A 15,151-nucleotide genomic window follows, 5' to 3' on the forward strand; every position below is an offset into this window, starting at 1 on the left:
AGTGAAGAGGAAACGAAAACAAAACGATAGTGCATTCAAATAGCAATCAATCTTTTGAAAGTACCCCTTGCAACGAAACCCACCGTCAAATCCCGCAAATGCCGATTCCGAGCTCACACATAGGTATAGGTATAGTACAAAGAATGGTTAGTGAAAAAAGAGCTTTGCCCCGGTGGGCGACCGAGGAAAATCACTCGAACCGAGGAGCCTGATGAGTCCTCCGTCCGAAAAGAAAGCAAAAAGAAATGAGCAAAAGAAGAAATGAACGCCGATGAAAGACGGGGTTCAAGCTTCTAGATCCGGCCCCTTGACCGTACCTCCGTCGATGATCATCATCTCGTCGAAGCGGGCTTCAGTTTCGCCATGCTCAAGCCGCTTGTAGGTCATCACACGGCCGGGGTTCATGTCGAAGTCATAGAAACGCACCCGTCGCACGTAGCCCCCATAGCCTCCGTACCCGCCGAATCCAACGCCTCCTCCATAGCACATCCAAAGAGATGGCTTCTCTTCGTGATCGCGATTCAGCATGCAGTAGTCGTTGACATGATCACTAAACGGATTAGCCGATGCGATACCGACACAGGACGAAGGGGGAAGGGGGGGCACTTACTGTCCACAGCTGACGAATAGAATTCCTTCTTCCTCCAGAGCGTCCTTGAAACCCGAGTTGAAGCCCGGAGCTGTTGGGACCTCGGACCAGTTGCCACGGTAGTAGTTGCCAGCATCACGGTACTCGGGCACGGGAATATGGATGAAAGCCATATTCATATGCATGTGGGTGTATTCGTGGTGCTTGTTGCGCAAGCCATGAGCCGTGTTCTTGAACCAGTGGATCTGAGTCGGTTTAATCCAGTCATAGCCACGGAACTGGCGCTCATCAGGCGAGTAAGAGTGGCTATCCAGCAGGTACAAAGTCAGTGCGGAGTGCTGAGTGCTTCCGCGTCCCAGGATCTCGACGTAGTAGTTTCCAACGCCGTCCACCTCCTCAGGTCCCGCCCTTGACAGCGAGTATGGTAGGTCCTCCAAGATGGCCATCAATTCAGGCCGCGTGAGGTCTCCCTCGTCGTCATGATTGCCAAAGATCGCCGCGTAAGGGATCTTGCGATCGACCAGCAACTTCACGGACTTGAAGAGCGCGCTCTGCGCATCCCTGGACGTCTCGCCGTTGACCTGATCTCCGCTCAAAACGACAAAGTCCGGCTGCTCTTCGTCCAGAAGCCGCTCCACGAACTCCAGAGTCCGGGGATCGGCTTCGCACTTCTGGCCCGGGATAAACTCCGCCGGGACCGGGTCTCGACAGACTCCAAGCCCTGTGCTCAGATGCATATCTGCCAGCTGCATGATCTTGAAGCGCCCGTTCTCATTGATGCGCGGAACCGGCTTCTTCGTCTTGGCGGGATCGCCTCTCCGCACGCTAATCCGGGCCTCCAGGGCCTCTGTCCGGCTATCCAGTAGCAGCGGGGTATCTTTCACCTCCCAGCCCACACGGGGATCGACTGCGTCCGCGCCGAACAAGACATCGACGGCTGTGATCGCTTTCTGCGAGTCACTGGCGTGGCGCTTGGCCGTCCGCTTCAGCCAGATGCCTCCGGGTCTTTGTTCCCACGTCTCCCCTTCGTCTTCAGGCTTATCTGAGTATTCGGGGACGAGTCGGCTGATCTTGAGATCGATGACCACTCGGTCGCCGGCGGAAAGTTCCTCCTCTTTCTTGCGCTCGAACCGGACGAAAGCGCTCGAGGTCCAGCCGGTGCGGAGGTAGAGATCCTTTTCCACCTGCGACCATGCCGTCTGGGGGGTTGGTTTGCAGCTGGAAAAGACATTCACTGATGAACATGTCACGACCGTCACATCGGTGACGACGAGGCCGTTGTAGTGGGACGGAAGGTGGCCATGAATGGAGGCAGGGAGGACACGGAATCGATTGTCCAAGACCAAAACGAGGAGGGTGACAAAGGACGCGAAGATGGCGAGCTGCACGCCCGCTCGGACCTGAAGGAAATAGTCAAGTTAGCTTCATGATTTCAGCAAAGACAATAAACAACCTCGAAGATGAACCGATGCTGAAACATACAAGTCGGCGTGTCATGCTAGGAAGTAGTATTAGTTGTTGGTGCCCCTGGCCGATGCTAAATGGATGTGTGAAGCGGCCGAGCACAGGAGCATGTTGGAACACAAACGCCACACAGAAGATTCAGGGGCTCGCCAAAGAGAAGGACCTGATCAACGGTCATCTCACAACGCCCTTGATGATTTCCTTTCAAATTCAGGAGGGGAAAGAAGGCGATCCGCTGTCTGGTCTGCCTGAGGCGGAGTCCGACCGCCCCAGCTATTCCTATGTAAGGAAAGCGGTGGAGAAATGGTCACATGGCTCTAGCCCGTCAAATCGGAAGCTGAACGGGAGCTAGCCTTATGAAGGTTAGCCGAAGGGGAACCCTGCACTAGCCTTGTTTGGATTGTTCAATCGATCTGCTCAGTCGGGCTGACTTGGAGTCACTTCAGATGGCACTCAGCTCATCCAGTTGATACCAGCTAGCCAGATTAGATTGTCATGTCTATCTTCATTATAGAGTCTAGCACCTGGCCTGACTAAATCTATGGCCCTGTAGTCTACATCTATTCCTGCAAAATAATGAGTCCGTTCAGGCCCTGTTGGCTCCCTGGTGAACGGCGTCCAATCCTTCTTGCGCCACCTTTTTAACAGAGACCTTGCCCGCCAGGATATCCTTGGTCGTTGCAAGAATCGACTCCCAGCTCTCGAACAGAGTGAAGGAGATGCCTTGGCGCTCGCAGAAAGTCACAAGGTCTAGAACTCGTCAGCCAAGCAACATCCAATAAACCATCCAGAAATGGGCCTACCTTTGCCCTTCTTGGCGAACAAGAGATCCGTCTCTGCGGCGGCAGAAAGATCAGAAACCCCATCGCCCGCGTACAGCAAGGTCGGTCGCTCACTGTCCGGCAGCGCGGCGTAGGGCTTGATTTCCAAGGACTTGTCGTGGCCGAAATGACTGGGGGTATGACGTCAGTTTGTCTTGGATAGTCCCAGTGATGAGGCGAGGAATTTATACCTGTCGTCGTGGTACTTAATTTTCCAGCCACCCTCGCTGTTGATGTCCTTGCCATCGCGGCTCTCAACCTCATTCGCAACGATGTGAAGATGGTCGTCCGGCTTGCCGCCTAGTAGGGCCTCGAACAAAGCACTGATAACGGGGATCATACCGGAAGACAAGACCACAATGGGCACATTGTTCTCCCGCGACCAATGATAAAACTCGACAAAGTACGGGTCGAGCTTCATGTTCTTCTTGAGGTACTCGATACACTCATTGTAGGGGGTCTTGATACTGTCTAGCATGTCGCGGAAAGAATCGCTGTTTCATCAAAGTTAGCCGACCGGCCAGAATCGGCTCTCGCTGAACTGACGTACCGAAAGCTCATTGTGCCTTCCAGGACTGCCAGGTTTCCTTCGCGGCGCTTGTCGCGCCCATAACCCAGGTTATCGATCTTGTGAGCAAGTACAGAGTCAGTGGAAGTCAGCGAAACATTGTATGCAGGTGGAATGACAAGGTACCATAGCATCGTTGCCTGCGGAACATCGTGAGCTAGTCTTCTAGATTTCGGCCACAGTCATATCAAAGCTTACTGTCTTCAAGAGTAATTGTGCCATCGAAGTCCGTGAAAAAGATTATTTTGGGGTTGGTTTTCATGTATGGAAGAGATGAGGCGGCCATGGTCGCTAATTGTGAAAGGCGTTTTTGACTAATGCTGCGGAGTTATCAGTAACTATACAGACTAACTGCACAATCAGATTGATACTGCGATCCCATATTCATACAAAAGGCGAACATGAAGGGGAGGAGACAGCTGGCGTTGCGAGGCGGGATCAACGAACCTGAGAGAGAAGCAGAGCTGGGTGGGCGAAAACCAAAACAAGCGAATGCTGAAGAGATAGTCAATTGGAGGACTTCCAAGAAAGAAACAGAGGAAGTTTGAAGAGATCAGCCCCGCGTTGGAGAGGGGGAAGAGAGAAGAGTAAAAGCAGCTAGACTCGATCAGTGAAAGAGTGGATAATGGCGAAACTGGCTGCGAATTATAGGTGCAATCCGCAGCCCACCCTCGAAAGTCGGCCTCGGATTGACCGTTATCTATCAAGCTATCATTTAGATCGGCGGAGTTTCCCCAGACCCCGATTCGACACTAGTTTATCAAGTTTTGTTCACCCTTTCGAGTATTTTGTTGCATGGAACCTGAACCGAACTCAGCGTACAGTTCTATGTTATGGCTGATTGTCCCCGATAAAGGTGCCGCCGCACTTACCCATGGAACGGGCACGTAAGCCAGGCGGCACTCTTCCGACCACACACTACGATCTCAACGAGCACGCACCGAGTGCTCAGCTCAGGCGGTGGCTGATTGTCTCCAACTCCGATGAGATGCGGATACAGTGACGCCCGGCCCCCGGGAACACGGGAACGGACCGTCAAGTTGCAGGGGGGAACTTTTACATAGTCCCCACTATCTATACCAGGTAGCATCACAATCCACTGTCTATTGTGATTCTCGTTTACAGAACAGCCTCTTCTTTACTCATCACTCTGGTTGTTGAGTGTCTAGATGACGGGAGATTCTAGGATACGGAAGAACGGAGGTTATAATCTGTCCAGACAACTCAGCCTCAAGTTTATATTGAGACATCCTTGGAGTGGTGATTCCGTCGTACAATCGGGTAGGGAGGCTATTGCGAGCGAGCAAGGTATCCATCTACCTTCGCTGCGGTTGATGGTGTTGCACCATATCCAAGACTCCTGACGAATGCCACCCGGCTCGCCTACATCGAGACTAGAGACAAACGCGCTTATCTGGAAAAGAACCAGCCGTCTCAGGCAGTCCAGATCGATGGTGGTCTCATCAAATGGCCGAAGCTCTTAATAGATCCACTGAAAGGTGCTGGTTGAAGGGGGGTCCGAAAATACGCATGCCTTATCACGGGCATTGAGCTCAGTGGATGTAGAGTTTCTCTGATAGCAGCTATAGGACGGCAGGCTCTGCGATAAGCTGCGTCCTACTATTCATTGGCCCCTTCAAGATCATGTGCAAAGCTTTGTTGTCATGTTAGCATTTGTCTCAAGTGCTATAGCGATTCTTGATGCCTGGACACAAGAGATTCAAGCACAGGCTGTCTTGTCTGCGCCGGTTCAGCCCACGCACTCGGGAGCTCATCCCCACGCTTCTGGCCGCTCGGGGAGCAAAAAGCGGCGCCAAGTCGGACCGAAACCGGACAGGCAAAAAAGTAACCGTACTATCCATCTCCACGGCAAAAGTTTCGAGACGATAGATTATTGTTTTGTCTTCTCATCGTGTACGCTTAACCCGTGGCCCTCAATGGCGCGTCTGCTGCAAGCGCTGCGCCGGATCCTGGGATCGACTCCCTCACCTTCGCCCACAATTCCAACTCCGTCTGTACCATCTCAATCTGTTGTTCCGCGTCGATTCCCATCCATTGATACCAATTTCACCTATTTCCGGGGTAAGTGGCTCCGCCCTGGCTGCGCTTGCCGCTCTTTGCATACTAACCTGTGGTCTTTCTCAGAGGGAGATAGAGTCTTCATCCCTGGCAGAACGCCTCTTCTGACAAAACCCCTGCGCAAAGGCGGCCGGACAGATGCTCGTCGCGGAGGACAGTTGGAGCACGACGATATCATCGGCCGGAGGGTGCGAGATCTGATCCCGGCGCGGAAGGGTGTGTTCAGTCTCGTTCGGCCCTAAGAGCTGCAAAAGAAGCAGGAGACTAAATATCGTGTTATAATATCAGGCCCGGCATACAGACTCTTCCTCCCCACGCTTGAAGACTACGTCGCACTGACGCCTCGCCTGGTGACACCGGTAGGCCACCCAACCAATTTTACCAGAAACCTCGACTGATGCAAGACGCGGCGCCATTCTAGATCTACTCCGCAGACGCCAACCTGATCGTCTCCCTCCTCGACATCCACGTGGCTCCGTCGTCCGATCCGGACCAACCGCCCCTGGAGATCCTCGAATCCGGCACCGGCCATGGCTCGTTAACCCTGCACCTCGCTCGCGCCATTCAAGGCGCCAACTCCGTCCCACCACCCTTCCCCGCCGCCTCCCAAGTCGTCAATCTCGTCCCGTCCCCCTCTTCCTCCTCTTCCTCCTCACCAACCGCAACACCCCGCTCGAACCCCGAAACAACCACCACAACCGAAACAGAGGCCACGGAAGCCACCACCACCCAAGAAAACTGGGACGCATGGCGCGCCCAACGCAAAGCAATAATCCACACCGTGGACATCACGCGCAAAACAGCGCGACACGCCGAGACCCTCGTGCGGGGATTCCGCCGCGGCATCTACGCCGGCAACGTGGACTTCTCCGCGGGGCCCGTGGAGACCTGGGTCGCGGCGCAGAAGCAACAACGCAGTCGTCGTCACCATAATACCCGTACCAGCTTCGTCGGTGAATCCGATAGCCAAACGGCTACACCGGCAGAAGCAGTCGAGGGAAAAGAAGGGGAGGTAGAGCCGTTCCTCTCGTACGCGATCCTCGACATGCCGTCAGCGCATCTGCGGATCCCGCACGTGGCCTCGATCCTGAAGCGCGACGGCCTCCTCGCTGTGTTCATGCCCAGCGTCACCCAGATCGGGGACTGTATGGAGGTGATCCGCCGGGAGCGGTTGCCGTTGGTACAGGAGAAGGTGGTGGAGCTGGGTCAGGGGATCAGTAGTGGGCGGTTGTGGGATGTGCGGTTCGCGTACCCGAAGGCTAAGGATCCGCTTGCGGTGGCGGCGGCGTCGGGAGCGGCTTCTGGCGTGGAAGAGGGGGTGGAGGCGCAAGAGGAGGCGGGCGAGGCGGTTGTGTCTGCTGGGGAGGAGGTTGCGGACGGTGGTGATGCGGCTACTACTGCTTCTTCTACAACTTCCAGCTCGGGAGTGACGGAGGAGAGTCAGGATCCCGTGCTAGTCTGTCGGCCTAAGGTGGGACTCCGGATTGTCGGAGGTGGGTTCGTGGGGATCTGGAGGAGGATTGAGGGTGCAGGGGAGAAGGTGAATGCGAATGCGAATGCGAATGTGGATACTGATGCTTGAAGTGGTGAACCTTGTATACCCTGTTCATAACAACCCCGTCACCACCCAATATACCCTTGTCTTCTGTATACTAGTATAGAAATGAACATAAATTGTCTACCCTTCTGGACCCCAACATCGTTTCACTCCGGAAATCACAAGCAAGCCCAAACACCGCCGATACATCCCATCATCAAGAAAAACCCACCCAGTCCACGCTTACCCTACGATATTCTACGACCACAGCAGCAGTGCAATCGAAGACATTAACCAGCAATCCGACATGAGAATGGCGAGAGAAGAACCAAATCTGCTTTCTGCATCTCCAAAGGTGAAAAACACAACGATAAATCGTTTCAGGGTTCAAGACTATGTAACCCACCCAACCCACAAGCCAACCATGCATACACACAACGGCAACAACTGCAACATGACCCCGTTCGCCTGCCTGAGTGCAAAGGATGAAACTGGATGATGAGATAAGGAAAAAGGTTGAAGAAAGGGAAGATCTGGACCAGAATGCGATCTACAGGTAGGTCAGGAAGCTGACGGAAGAGCGAGCGAGAGCGAGAGAGAGAGAGAGAGAGAGAGAGCGAGAGAGAAGAAAGAAAAAGTCGTCGTTAAGGAGAAAAGAGCATAAGACAGATCCTAAGACATACCAACGGCGAGAAGCAGAGGATAGAGAGAGAGAAAGAGAGCACACAAGGATAAGCTGCTGCTGCGCCATGGAAAACACTACTTTCCAAAGAATCCGGGGATGCAGGTTCGGCTGCATGAAAAAAGGCCCCCCCACCGGGCGACAGCAGAAACAAGAAAATAGACTCACAAGAAGAATGGTAAGCGAGGAAAAATGCAGCACAAGCGAGAAAATAACTGAAGAACACCACAGACACGCGAAAGGCCCCCAAAGATTCCGAGATAACAAGATAAACCGGCTACACAAACACCAGTCTCATAAGATTCAACATGCTCCGTTCCCTCAATTCCGTTGCGGTCCAAAATCCGCTTCCACAATCTTGCCCTTTTTCCCTTTAATGGTAAACTCCGCAAATAATGCGACATGATCACTAGGAAAATGAAAGTTGGGGAATCCGGGCACTTTCTGCAGATATTCCTTGTCCACCTCCCCGAGTAACGCCGACACATGAAGTGTATTCGATGAGAACCAGATATAGTCGAGGATATCCTTAAAGTCAGGCGTGTAGTTCGTAAAACTGAGCTCGCCAATGGCATTGTATGCAGACTTCAGCTTGAATGGATGCGTCATACCCACCCGGCTGAGGTTGCCGTAGAGTCGCTTCTCCAGATCCGGATGTGCCTCTGTAAGCCGGCCGTTGGCGACCAAGTTGTAGGCCGCCGATCCAGGCGCAGAGTTGAAATCTCCGCACATGAAAAGCGGAATCTGATCACCACTGCTGTACTCCATAGATGGCGCGCATTCCGGGGGACTTTGCGACTCATTGCCCCCTGCATCGGCATAACGGAACGCCGTCTTTTCAGTACATGCAGGCCACTTGGCGTATTTGTCCGAGAGCTTGGTAATTTCCTCCATCAAGATGGCCGTTTGAATCAATTTGACATCCTTGAAAGCCGGGTCCCAGTAAAGATGGGCATTGACAACGATGAAACGCGAGCCTGTCAACCTGTTCTCTAAGAAAACCACGACTGCAATGTGATCCTTCTGCCAAAGACGATTGTAGATATCGTCCTGGCCCTTGGCGTCAGGTCTCCGTACGGCCGTCTGGCCAAAGTTAATCAGTTGCTTGTCAAGAAGAATGAATTTGCTGTCCTTGAAAAAGGTTGCACACCCATCGACATTCTTGGCGTCCTCCTCTTGCATACCCATGGCCCTTCCTCGAGGCCAATACACACCCTTGTAATTGTTGTAGGCCAGTTGCTCTCGGAAGAATCCATTGTAGCTTCCCTGGTCGACTTCTTGAAGACAGACAATGTCCGAGTCGTGAGACCTCAACTCGCTCAGAATAAGCTCTCGTCTGAACTCCCAGGACAGCGCACGCGAGGGAGTATAGCCGAAATGGGATGCAGTAGCAGAAGATTCACATAGGGCGTTGTGGGAGAGAACGGTGATCTTCTCGGTAGGGGCATTGCGGGAATTTGCGGTCTCGTCCAGAATGACCCAGTCTCGATCGGGCGGGGGAAGTTGTACTATGGACCATGCGTTAGCGTGCCATCAAGATAAGCGGTCATGTTCGCAATGAGATACACACCTGGCATTTCCTCCCTTAAGTACTTGATGAGGGCCCTCGTGCCTTCCTTGATTATCAGAGACTTTAGAGAATCGGTCAACGGATTTCCTTCTATACCCAGCATTTCCAACCTGTACAAATAACCCATCTCGAAAGGAAGCGTGCGAATGCTGTTGTCAAAGAGCAGAAGTTGTTTCAGGCTTGTGAGCATGCCAATCTCCTCGGGAAGCTCGGTGAGGTCGTTGCTCGATAAATCCAGGTGAGTCAACTTCCGCAATTGTCCAATGGCCGGAGGGAGAGTTTTGAGCTTGTTGTGGTTCAAATACAATTTCTCCAGGAAGACGTAGTGAAACAAGGACGACGAGAGAGCCCGCAAGCCTTGTCCACCAAAATCGAGGGCATGCCAACCTTGCCGTGAGGTAGCTTTCGACTTGACAACGCCATTCCTATCGTCACCCCCATTTTCTTGTGGTTCGGGGTGACTGGGCACAATCTGGATGCCTTTGGTTTGCTGAGCGACAGTCCGGGCATAGTAGTGGGGTGAATTGGCCTGTCTCGACTCCGCCGCAAGTTGGAGCTGCTGCTGCCAGTGTTCGTTCATGGAATCGTCGAGATCTTCCTCTACATTGACATGAGCACCGTTCTGGAGAGGACCCGGAGTGAAGTGCGGAGTAGCGGCAGCCAATGCCCCGCTGGAGAAGTTGTGTTGGTGGCTAATGTTGTGAGACGCTTGGTTGTGGTGAGCATGGTGATGGGGTTGCTGAGCAGGATGTGGATGGTGAGTTTGCGACTGAAACTTGGGCATTTGCATGCCAAAGCGTTGGTGGGTCTGGCCGCCGTTCATCATGACATGCTGCCCTTGGTGGGTTTGACTGTACATCGTGAAAGGATTGAGAGCCGCGGCTTGGCTGAGCGGAGGAGAGCGGGATGGTGAGGGAGTCTCGTGGCTGAATTTCAGTCGTCCAGTTGGGGAGTTGGTCCCGTTCCGTGCAAGGTGACGTTGGTGAGAATGTTGTTGCGCTTGTGTTTGGAAGAAGAACTGCCCGGCCCCAGGCTGCTGGAACCTGTAGGTACCATCTGCCATTTAACGTGGCAGACGAGACCGTGAGTTGACTGATTGAGGAAGGATTCTAGGGCAAATTGAGGCTGGACGAGCCGAACTGGAGAGGGTAACGGCGGTGGCAGGAGAGAGAGGAGGAGTCGGGGATTGGATACGTTCTCTCCTTCTCTTCAACATGGGGTCCTAGGCGGAACCACCCCAATTCAAAGACACGCCGGGGGGGGTCACAACTGTAGCAGTTTCCACCACTTGTTGGTTGCTCTGGAAGCTTGAGCTGCAGAATCAGTCGTCGTGGAAAAGGGGATCGGAGGGGCGATGATCGAGGTGCCAACGATGGAGGGGGTGGTGGGAAGGCGGGTAAGTGGTCGGGGAGAGCGAGTCAGAGGACCGGGAGACAATAACTGGCCAGATTCCTGAATGGAAGTTGAACGGCGCTGTCAGACAGCAACAGATCTATCAAAGCGAGGAATGCGCGCGAACAATCGGGGAAGCGATGATGTAGCAGAGACGCCAGCGACTCGAAGAGATGGGAGACAGTTCGCCTTGACGCTCCGAAGTTGGTTTGCATTCGAAGGCGGGAGTGAGGTTGTCGGGGTCACGTGGTGTCACATCCAGGCGGGCGCAGTTCGCCGCCAATGGCAAAGCCAAGACCACTCTTCTTTTTCAGCTGATGCTTAGGTATGGGGTAATGAGCTGGAGCGGTGCGATAATTGTCTATATTATTGCCAATGGCTTGCGTCTTTTCACTATATTTCTTCCTCTGTTGTGTGTGTCTTGACGGCAAATCACTCTCCTTATTTCCCACTTGGTAGAGTGCGAGAGTCATGGCCTCATTCACTCTACCATCGAACACTGTGAATCTACTACTCACACCACCCTGGGATCCCAGGGATCCACGGGGAGGGGTCTACTATTGACAACGGCAAGGGCCTAGTAACATAGTCCCATACTAACTAAGGGATGTAGGGGGCTCCTGTCATCCTTCTTGCCAGATCTCCCAATTCTGTCTTTCTTTGCTCCATTGTCCATCAACAATCGGGCTTATTCATACTGCGGGTTTATCCGTGCCGCTCCTCCACTCATATTCTAGTTTCTGACCTTATCTGAGGCTTGGTGGTGTTCTGAACAGCTCAGAGTCCTACTTACCTACCTCTGCACTATCTTATCGAGATTAATTTAGAAAAAGCGCCAGGGCCTCTGTGCCGGTCTCTCTTGCTTCCTCACGAAGCGAACAAAGGTGCTGACTGCTGAGACAATTTCACTCTCCCCTTGGTAGACCAGGATCGACAGTGGTCAAGACAACTGGAGTAGGTAGAGTCAAAAGTGACTTGACCGTTTCCGGCAGCGCCATATAGAGTGTGTCTAAGCAGATACCTTAACTAACTACTAAAATTGTCCGACCACCTCGCATAACTAACCGATAGACTTCATTCACACCCGAGAAATGGAGACCAGGCGCCTAACTACCCAAGATCAACCAGCGATTGTCGCCCAGGAGCTCTCAGGGGGTGAGGTGTGTTCTCGTCAGTTCTAGGACATTCCCTAAGCCCAGAGCCTCCATCTTGACCATCTCAATTCATTATTTGCTCTTACAATATATGGTCCAAGCCGCCGACTATGACCCCTATATTGGGCAAATCCAGTCGCCGTTGACGGTGGCGAAGAGTAGCGGAACACGCTACACAATAGTTTAGAGGGGGACTAGGGCGTATCAGATGATCAATGTTCATGCCAAACGGTTCCCCACCACTGCCACCAGCGAGACCAGACAGTTTCGACTGGCGGGCCCAGGCCGGAGTCAGCTATAGGCAGTCACAAAGAGTTGACTGTCACTGATTTGAGTGGTACTGGAATACCTCTGATCTACTGATCCCACACACTCCGCGCACCTGCAGCGGAGTCATGTTATTGTCTACGTTCACCACTTTCAATCGCACCACTTGACTCTGTTCTTACCACTACTAGCTCAACCATCTCTATCATCATGCCCAACCTTGAAAGTCAACCAAATTGATGTGTTCCCATGGCTTTCCATGTCCTTACCTCTCGTCACTGACCGCTCCAGTGACTGATTCTCTTTACTTAAGCGTCGAGCTCACTGCTTACTGTTCTGTCAAGATAATATGGTTGCTGCGCTGAGGGAACTGTCTGTAGCAAGACTGTCACATCGGCCGTCTAGGTCTTACCATGTCGATAAATGGAAACCTATGCATAATCCGGTACTAATTCTCTACCCACTTTCGCGTTCTTTGCGCTCTGTGATCAGTCCTAGAGTCTCTCATCGCGCATACTTGGAACTCTTGATTCTGCGATACTGCCTTGGGAATAAAGTTGTAGATGCAGGCCAGGCCAGGCCACTATATAGCCGAAACCCTCGAGACGGATGATGGCTGAGGCGCTTGAAATCCCTGTAATATGTTCCAACCGCGCCTGGAGCCTCATTTCTTACTCATCCATATTTAACCCGGTCGCCATAATCATGGTCTAGCTACTACTACCTTCTACAACTAATAAGTATGAGCTCGCCCGTCCCTCGCTCGATTTACTATGACCTCATGAAGTCAGACCGCCCGAAAGGTTCGAGTGTTTACAGTAATCACATTGACAGCCTTACGCATCACACAAGAAGCTCTTCAGCATACAGGGTTACCTCGTCGCTCATCTAAGCGAACGTCACAACAACCTATGTCGTAGCTAACTACTCTCAAATCCAGCCCCATTTCCGCAGTCAGCCCAGCAGCCCTAAGCCATATACAACATACAAGGAAAACAGCCATCGAAAAGCACAAAGCACACACATGTGCACAGACATATGCATGCCACTCCAGTCCGGCCTAGACTAACTAACTCCCCCACCCACCACTTCTTCGGAGAAATAAATAAATGAATCAGGGGGGCCGAGAAAAACAAGAAAGACAGCCAGACAGCCAGACAGCCAAACGAAGCAGCAGCACAGAATCCAGGGTCGCCTTGAGCTGAAACATTAGTGATTACCGACAGCGGTCCCCGGCCGCCGTCCGGTCTCCGTCAGGGCATCAAGTGACCCGTGCCAGCACGTGTCAGTGGCCCCCCGTCCCCTCCCCGGGGTCCCATTTTTCCCATCCATTCTCCTCGGGGGCGCCGGCAAAATCGAACACAAGCCGGTCTGGCGGAGCGTTAGAGCTAGATGATTTTGGTGAGTAATGGGAAATCCTTCTGGCTAGAACTAGTCAATCAAATTGATTGTCTTTGCAGATCCCCTTAACTGTGTACGGAGAGCATTACACAAGGCTACTGATTGAGCCCAACCATTCTATACTCTCTTAATGTCATTGCTGCCAGTTGACGCTGAGGTACTCCGGGGATTTGCTACGCGATAACTACCCCCATCAATAGGAACCACGGTGCCGGGTTTGCGGCGAGCATCGATCAACTTTCATTTCCTAGCAATTCACGCCGTGCGTACCGCCCATGTCCGTCCCGACGGGTGCAGTCTGATCTCAATCGCATGATCCACACAAACACTCATCCCCTAAACCACTGTTGATGATGTCAGACTTAACGTTTGCCTCACAGTGGGTGTGGTGACATTATAATCATCGATGAAAACGCAGAAGTAAAGAAGCCTGACAGCAGCCCCATACTGTCTCTCCCTCGGCGTAAGTAACCTACCTGCACGGCGAAGGGGCGAAGACACCCAACGAACTGCCCCCATTATCTCTTAGTATACCGATAAACACAGCCAAGGCTGCAATATCAACATAATTGCATGAAAAGCACTCCCATCTCTCTTCCTTAGAGTATACCAGTCGAAAATTCGACAGGACAACGACGACCCGCGATCCTGAAAGAAAGAAACCTAATGGGAAAAAGAGCAAAAAGCAAAAAGCGAATCGCGGGCGGCACTGCGGCCGGAAAGGAACTAGAACGTAACATTCCAATACCGGAAAACCTACCCTACTAGCAGAAAGGAAGGAAAGAAAGCAGTTCGTCACGGAGGAACAACTCCGTGAGACATACATCCATCCATAACCACACAACCACAAATTTAGACTTTCTTGACCTCGCAAACCATAACCGCAAAAGAAAGTGGTAGGAAGAGTGTTAGTGTGTGACCCTTTCGTATTTGCTTTGAACCTTGATCAACCATCCCCCGGAAATACCGGTACCCGAATTCATGGTTCAAAGAGAAGAAGTAGTTGAGTTACCATAGTTTGAAGTAAACTTATTAAGGACCCCGTGCCCGGGATTGGACGGTGGGTTTTTCAAAGACTAACTAATTGGCAAGACTAGCACCCACACCCCCCTCCCCATCCCTCTCCCGAGATAACTCTGTCCGGGCAAGAATAACGACCCAGAGAAAAAGAGGGTCTCGCTTGAGTATGTTGCCTAGGGAGGTAGACGTAAGTACAGTACCTCTCTGTCATTGACTTCGCGGTGGGAATTCCGATCAGAGGGATCAGATGCCCGCTCAGGCTGGCAGCCTGCATTGCAGTCAAGCTATGCAATCAATCGGTCTGTCTTGATCTATCCAACGCGGGGAAACGATCCGGGAGCTTGGATGCCATGCTGGAAGTACTGGACGAGCGCATGGTTGGTTGATAGATGTCTCTTTTGGACAAGTATATAAAGATCGGCTGGCTTTCGATGTACTTTGTTCTCGTATCATCCTGGAATGTGTAATATGATCTGATTTCTTCTACATTGAGACGCTGCCGGGAGTGCAGCGGATTTGCCGCCACCACTCACACAATCATCCTTCGCTTCCCTCCGGTGTCCGAGGCCATTCGGGGAGTATTCGGTGCCAGAGACACCTACTATAA

At 52.4% G+C, this 15,151-nt stretch overlaps 3 protein-coding genes across 3 annotated transcripts; 1 reads left to right on the forward strand and 2 right to left on the reverse strand.

Moving 5' to 3' along the window:
• Window positions 1-29: 29 nt before the first annotated feature.
• Window positions 30-3,990, reverse strand: BO97DRAFT_466840 (uncharacterized protein). The gene is made up of 9 exons (XM_025699591.1): window positions 3,890-3,990; window positions 3,641-3,762; window positions 3,569-3,582; window positions 3,425-3,501; window positions 3,066-3,368; window positions 2,857-3,005; window positions 2,706-2,803; window positions 611-1,989; window positions 30-550 (listed from the first exon to the last, which is right to left on the reverse strand). The coding sequence occupies exons 2-9, from the start codon at window positions 3,726-3,728 to the stop codon at window positions 286-288; spliced, it is 2,373 nt and encodes a 790-aa protein (XP_025556320.1). The 5' UTR covers window positions 3,729-3,762; window positions 3,890-3,990; the 3' UTR covers window positions 30-285.
• A 1,389-nt stretch (window positions 3,991-5,379) lies between these two features.
• On the forward strand, window positions 5,380-7,103 carry BO97DRAFT_474254 (tRNA (adenine-N(1)-)-methyltransferase; the record flags this gene model as incomplete). Its single annotated transcript, XM_025700306.1, has 4 exons — window positions 5,380-5,524; window positions 5,588-5,737; window positions 5,810-5,880; window positions 5,943-7,103. The coding sequence occupies 4 exons, from the start codon at window positions 5,380-5,382 to the stop codon at window positions 7,101-7,103; spliced, it is 1,527 nt and encodes a 508-aa protein (XP_025556321.1).
• Window positions 7,104-7,959: 856 nt separating this feature from the next.
• BO97DRAFT_447533 (CCR4-Not complex 3'-5'-exoribonuclease subunit Ccr4) lies at window positions 7,960-10,373 on the reverse strand (the record flags this gene model as incomplete). The annotated part of the gene is made up of 2 exons (XM_025698793.1): window positions 7,960-9,248; window positions 9,311-10,373. 2 exons carry the CDS (start codon window positions 10,371-10,373, stop codon window positions 8,062-8,064), a joined length of 2,250 nt encoding a protein of 749 aa, XP_025556322.1. The 3' UTR covers window positions 7,960-8,061.
• Between the last annotated feature and the right edge of the window lie 4,778 nt (window positions 10,374-15,151).

The sequence above is a fragment of the Aspergillus homomorphus genome (genome assembly GCF_003184865.1).
Source record: "Aspergillus homomorphus CBS 101889 unplaced genomic scaffold BO97scaffold_1, whole genome shotgun sequence".
In the NCBI taxonomy this organism is placed as follows: Eukaryota; Fungi; Ascomycota; class Eurotiomycetes; order Eurotiales; family Aspergillaceae; genus Aspergillus; species Aspergillus homomorphus.

Coding starts and splice junctions, on each gene's coding strand:
- BO97DRAFT_466840 (XM_025699591.1), bottom strand. CDS start 3,728: ATGGCCGCCTCATCTCTTCCATACATGAAAACCAACCCCAAAATAATC. Junction 3,006..3,065: donor ATTAAGTACCACGACGACAG/GTATAAATTCCT, acceptor TCATACCCCCAG/TCATTTCGGCCACGACAAGT. Junction 551..610: donor CTATTCGTCAGCTGTGGACA/GTAAGTGCCCCC, acceptor TAATCCGTTTAG/TGATCATGTCAACGACTACT.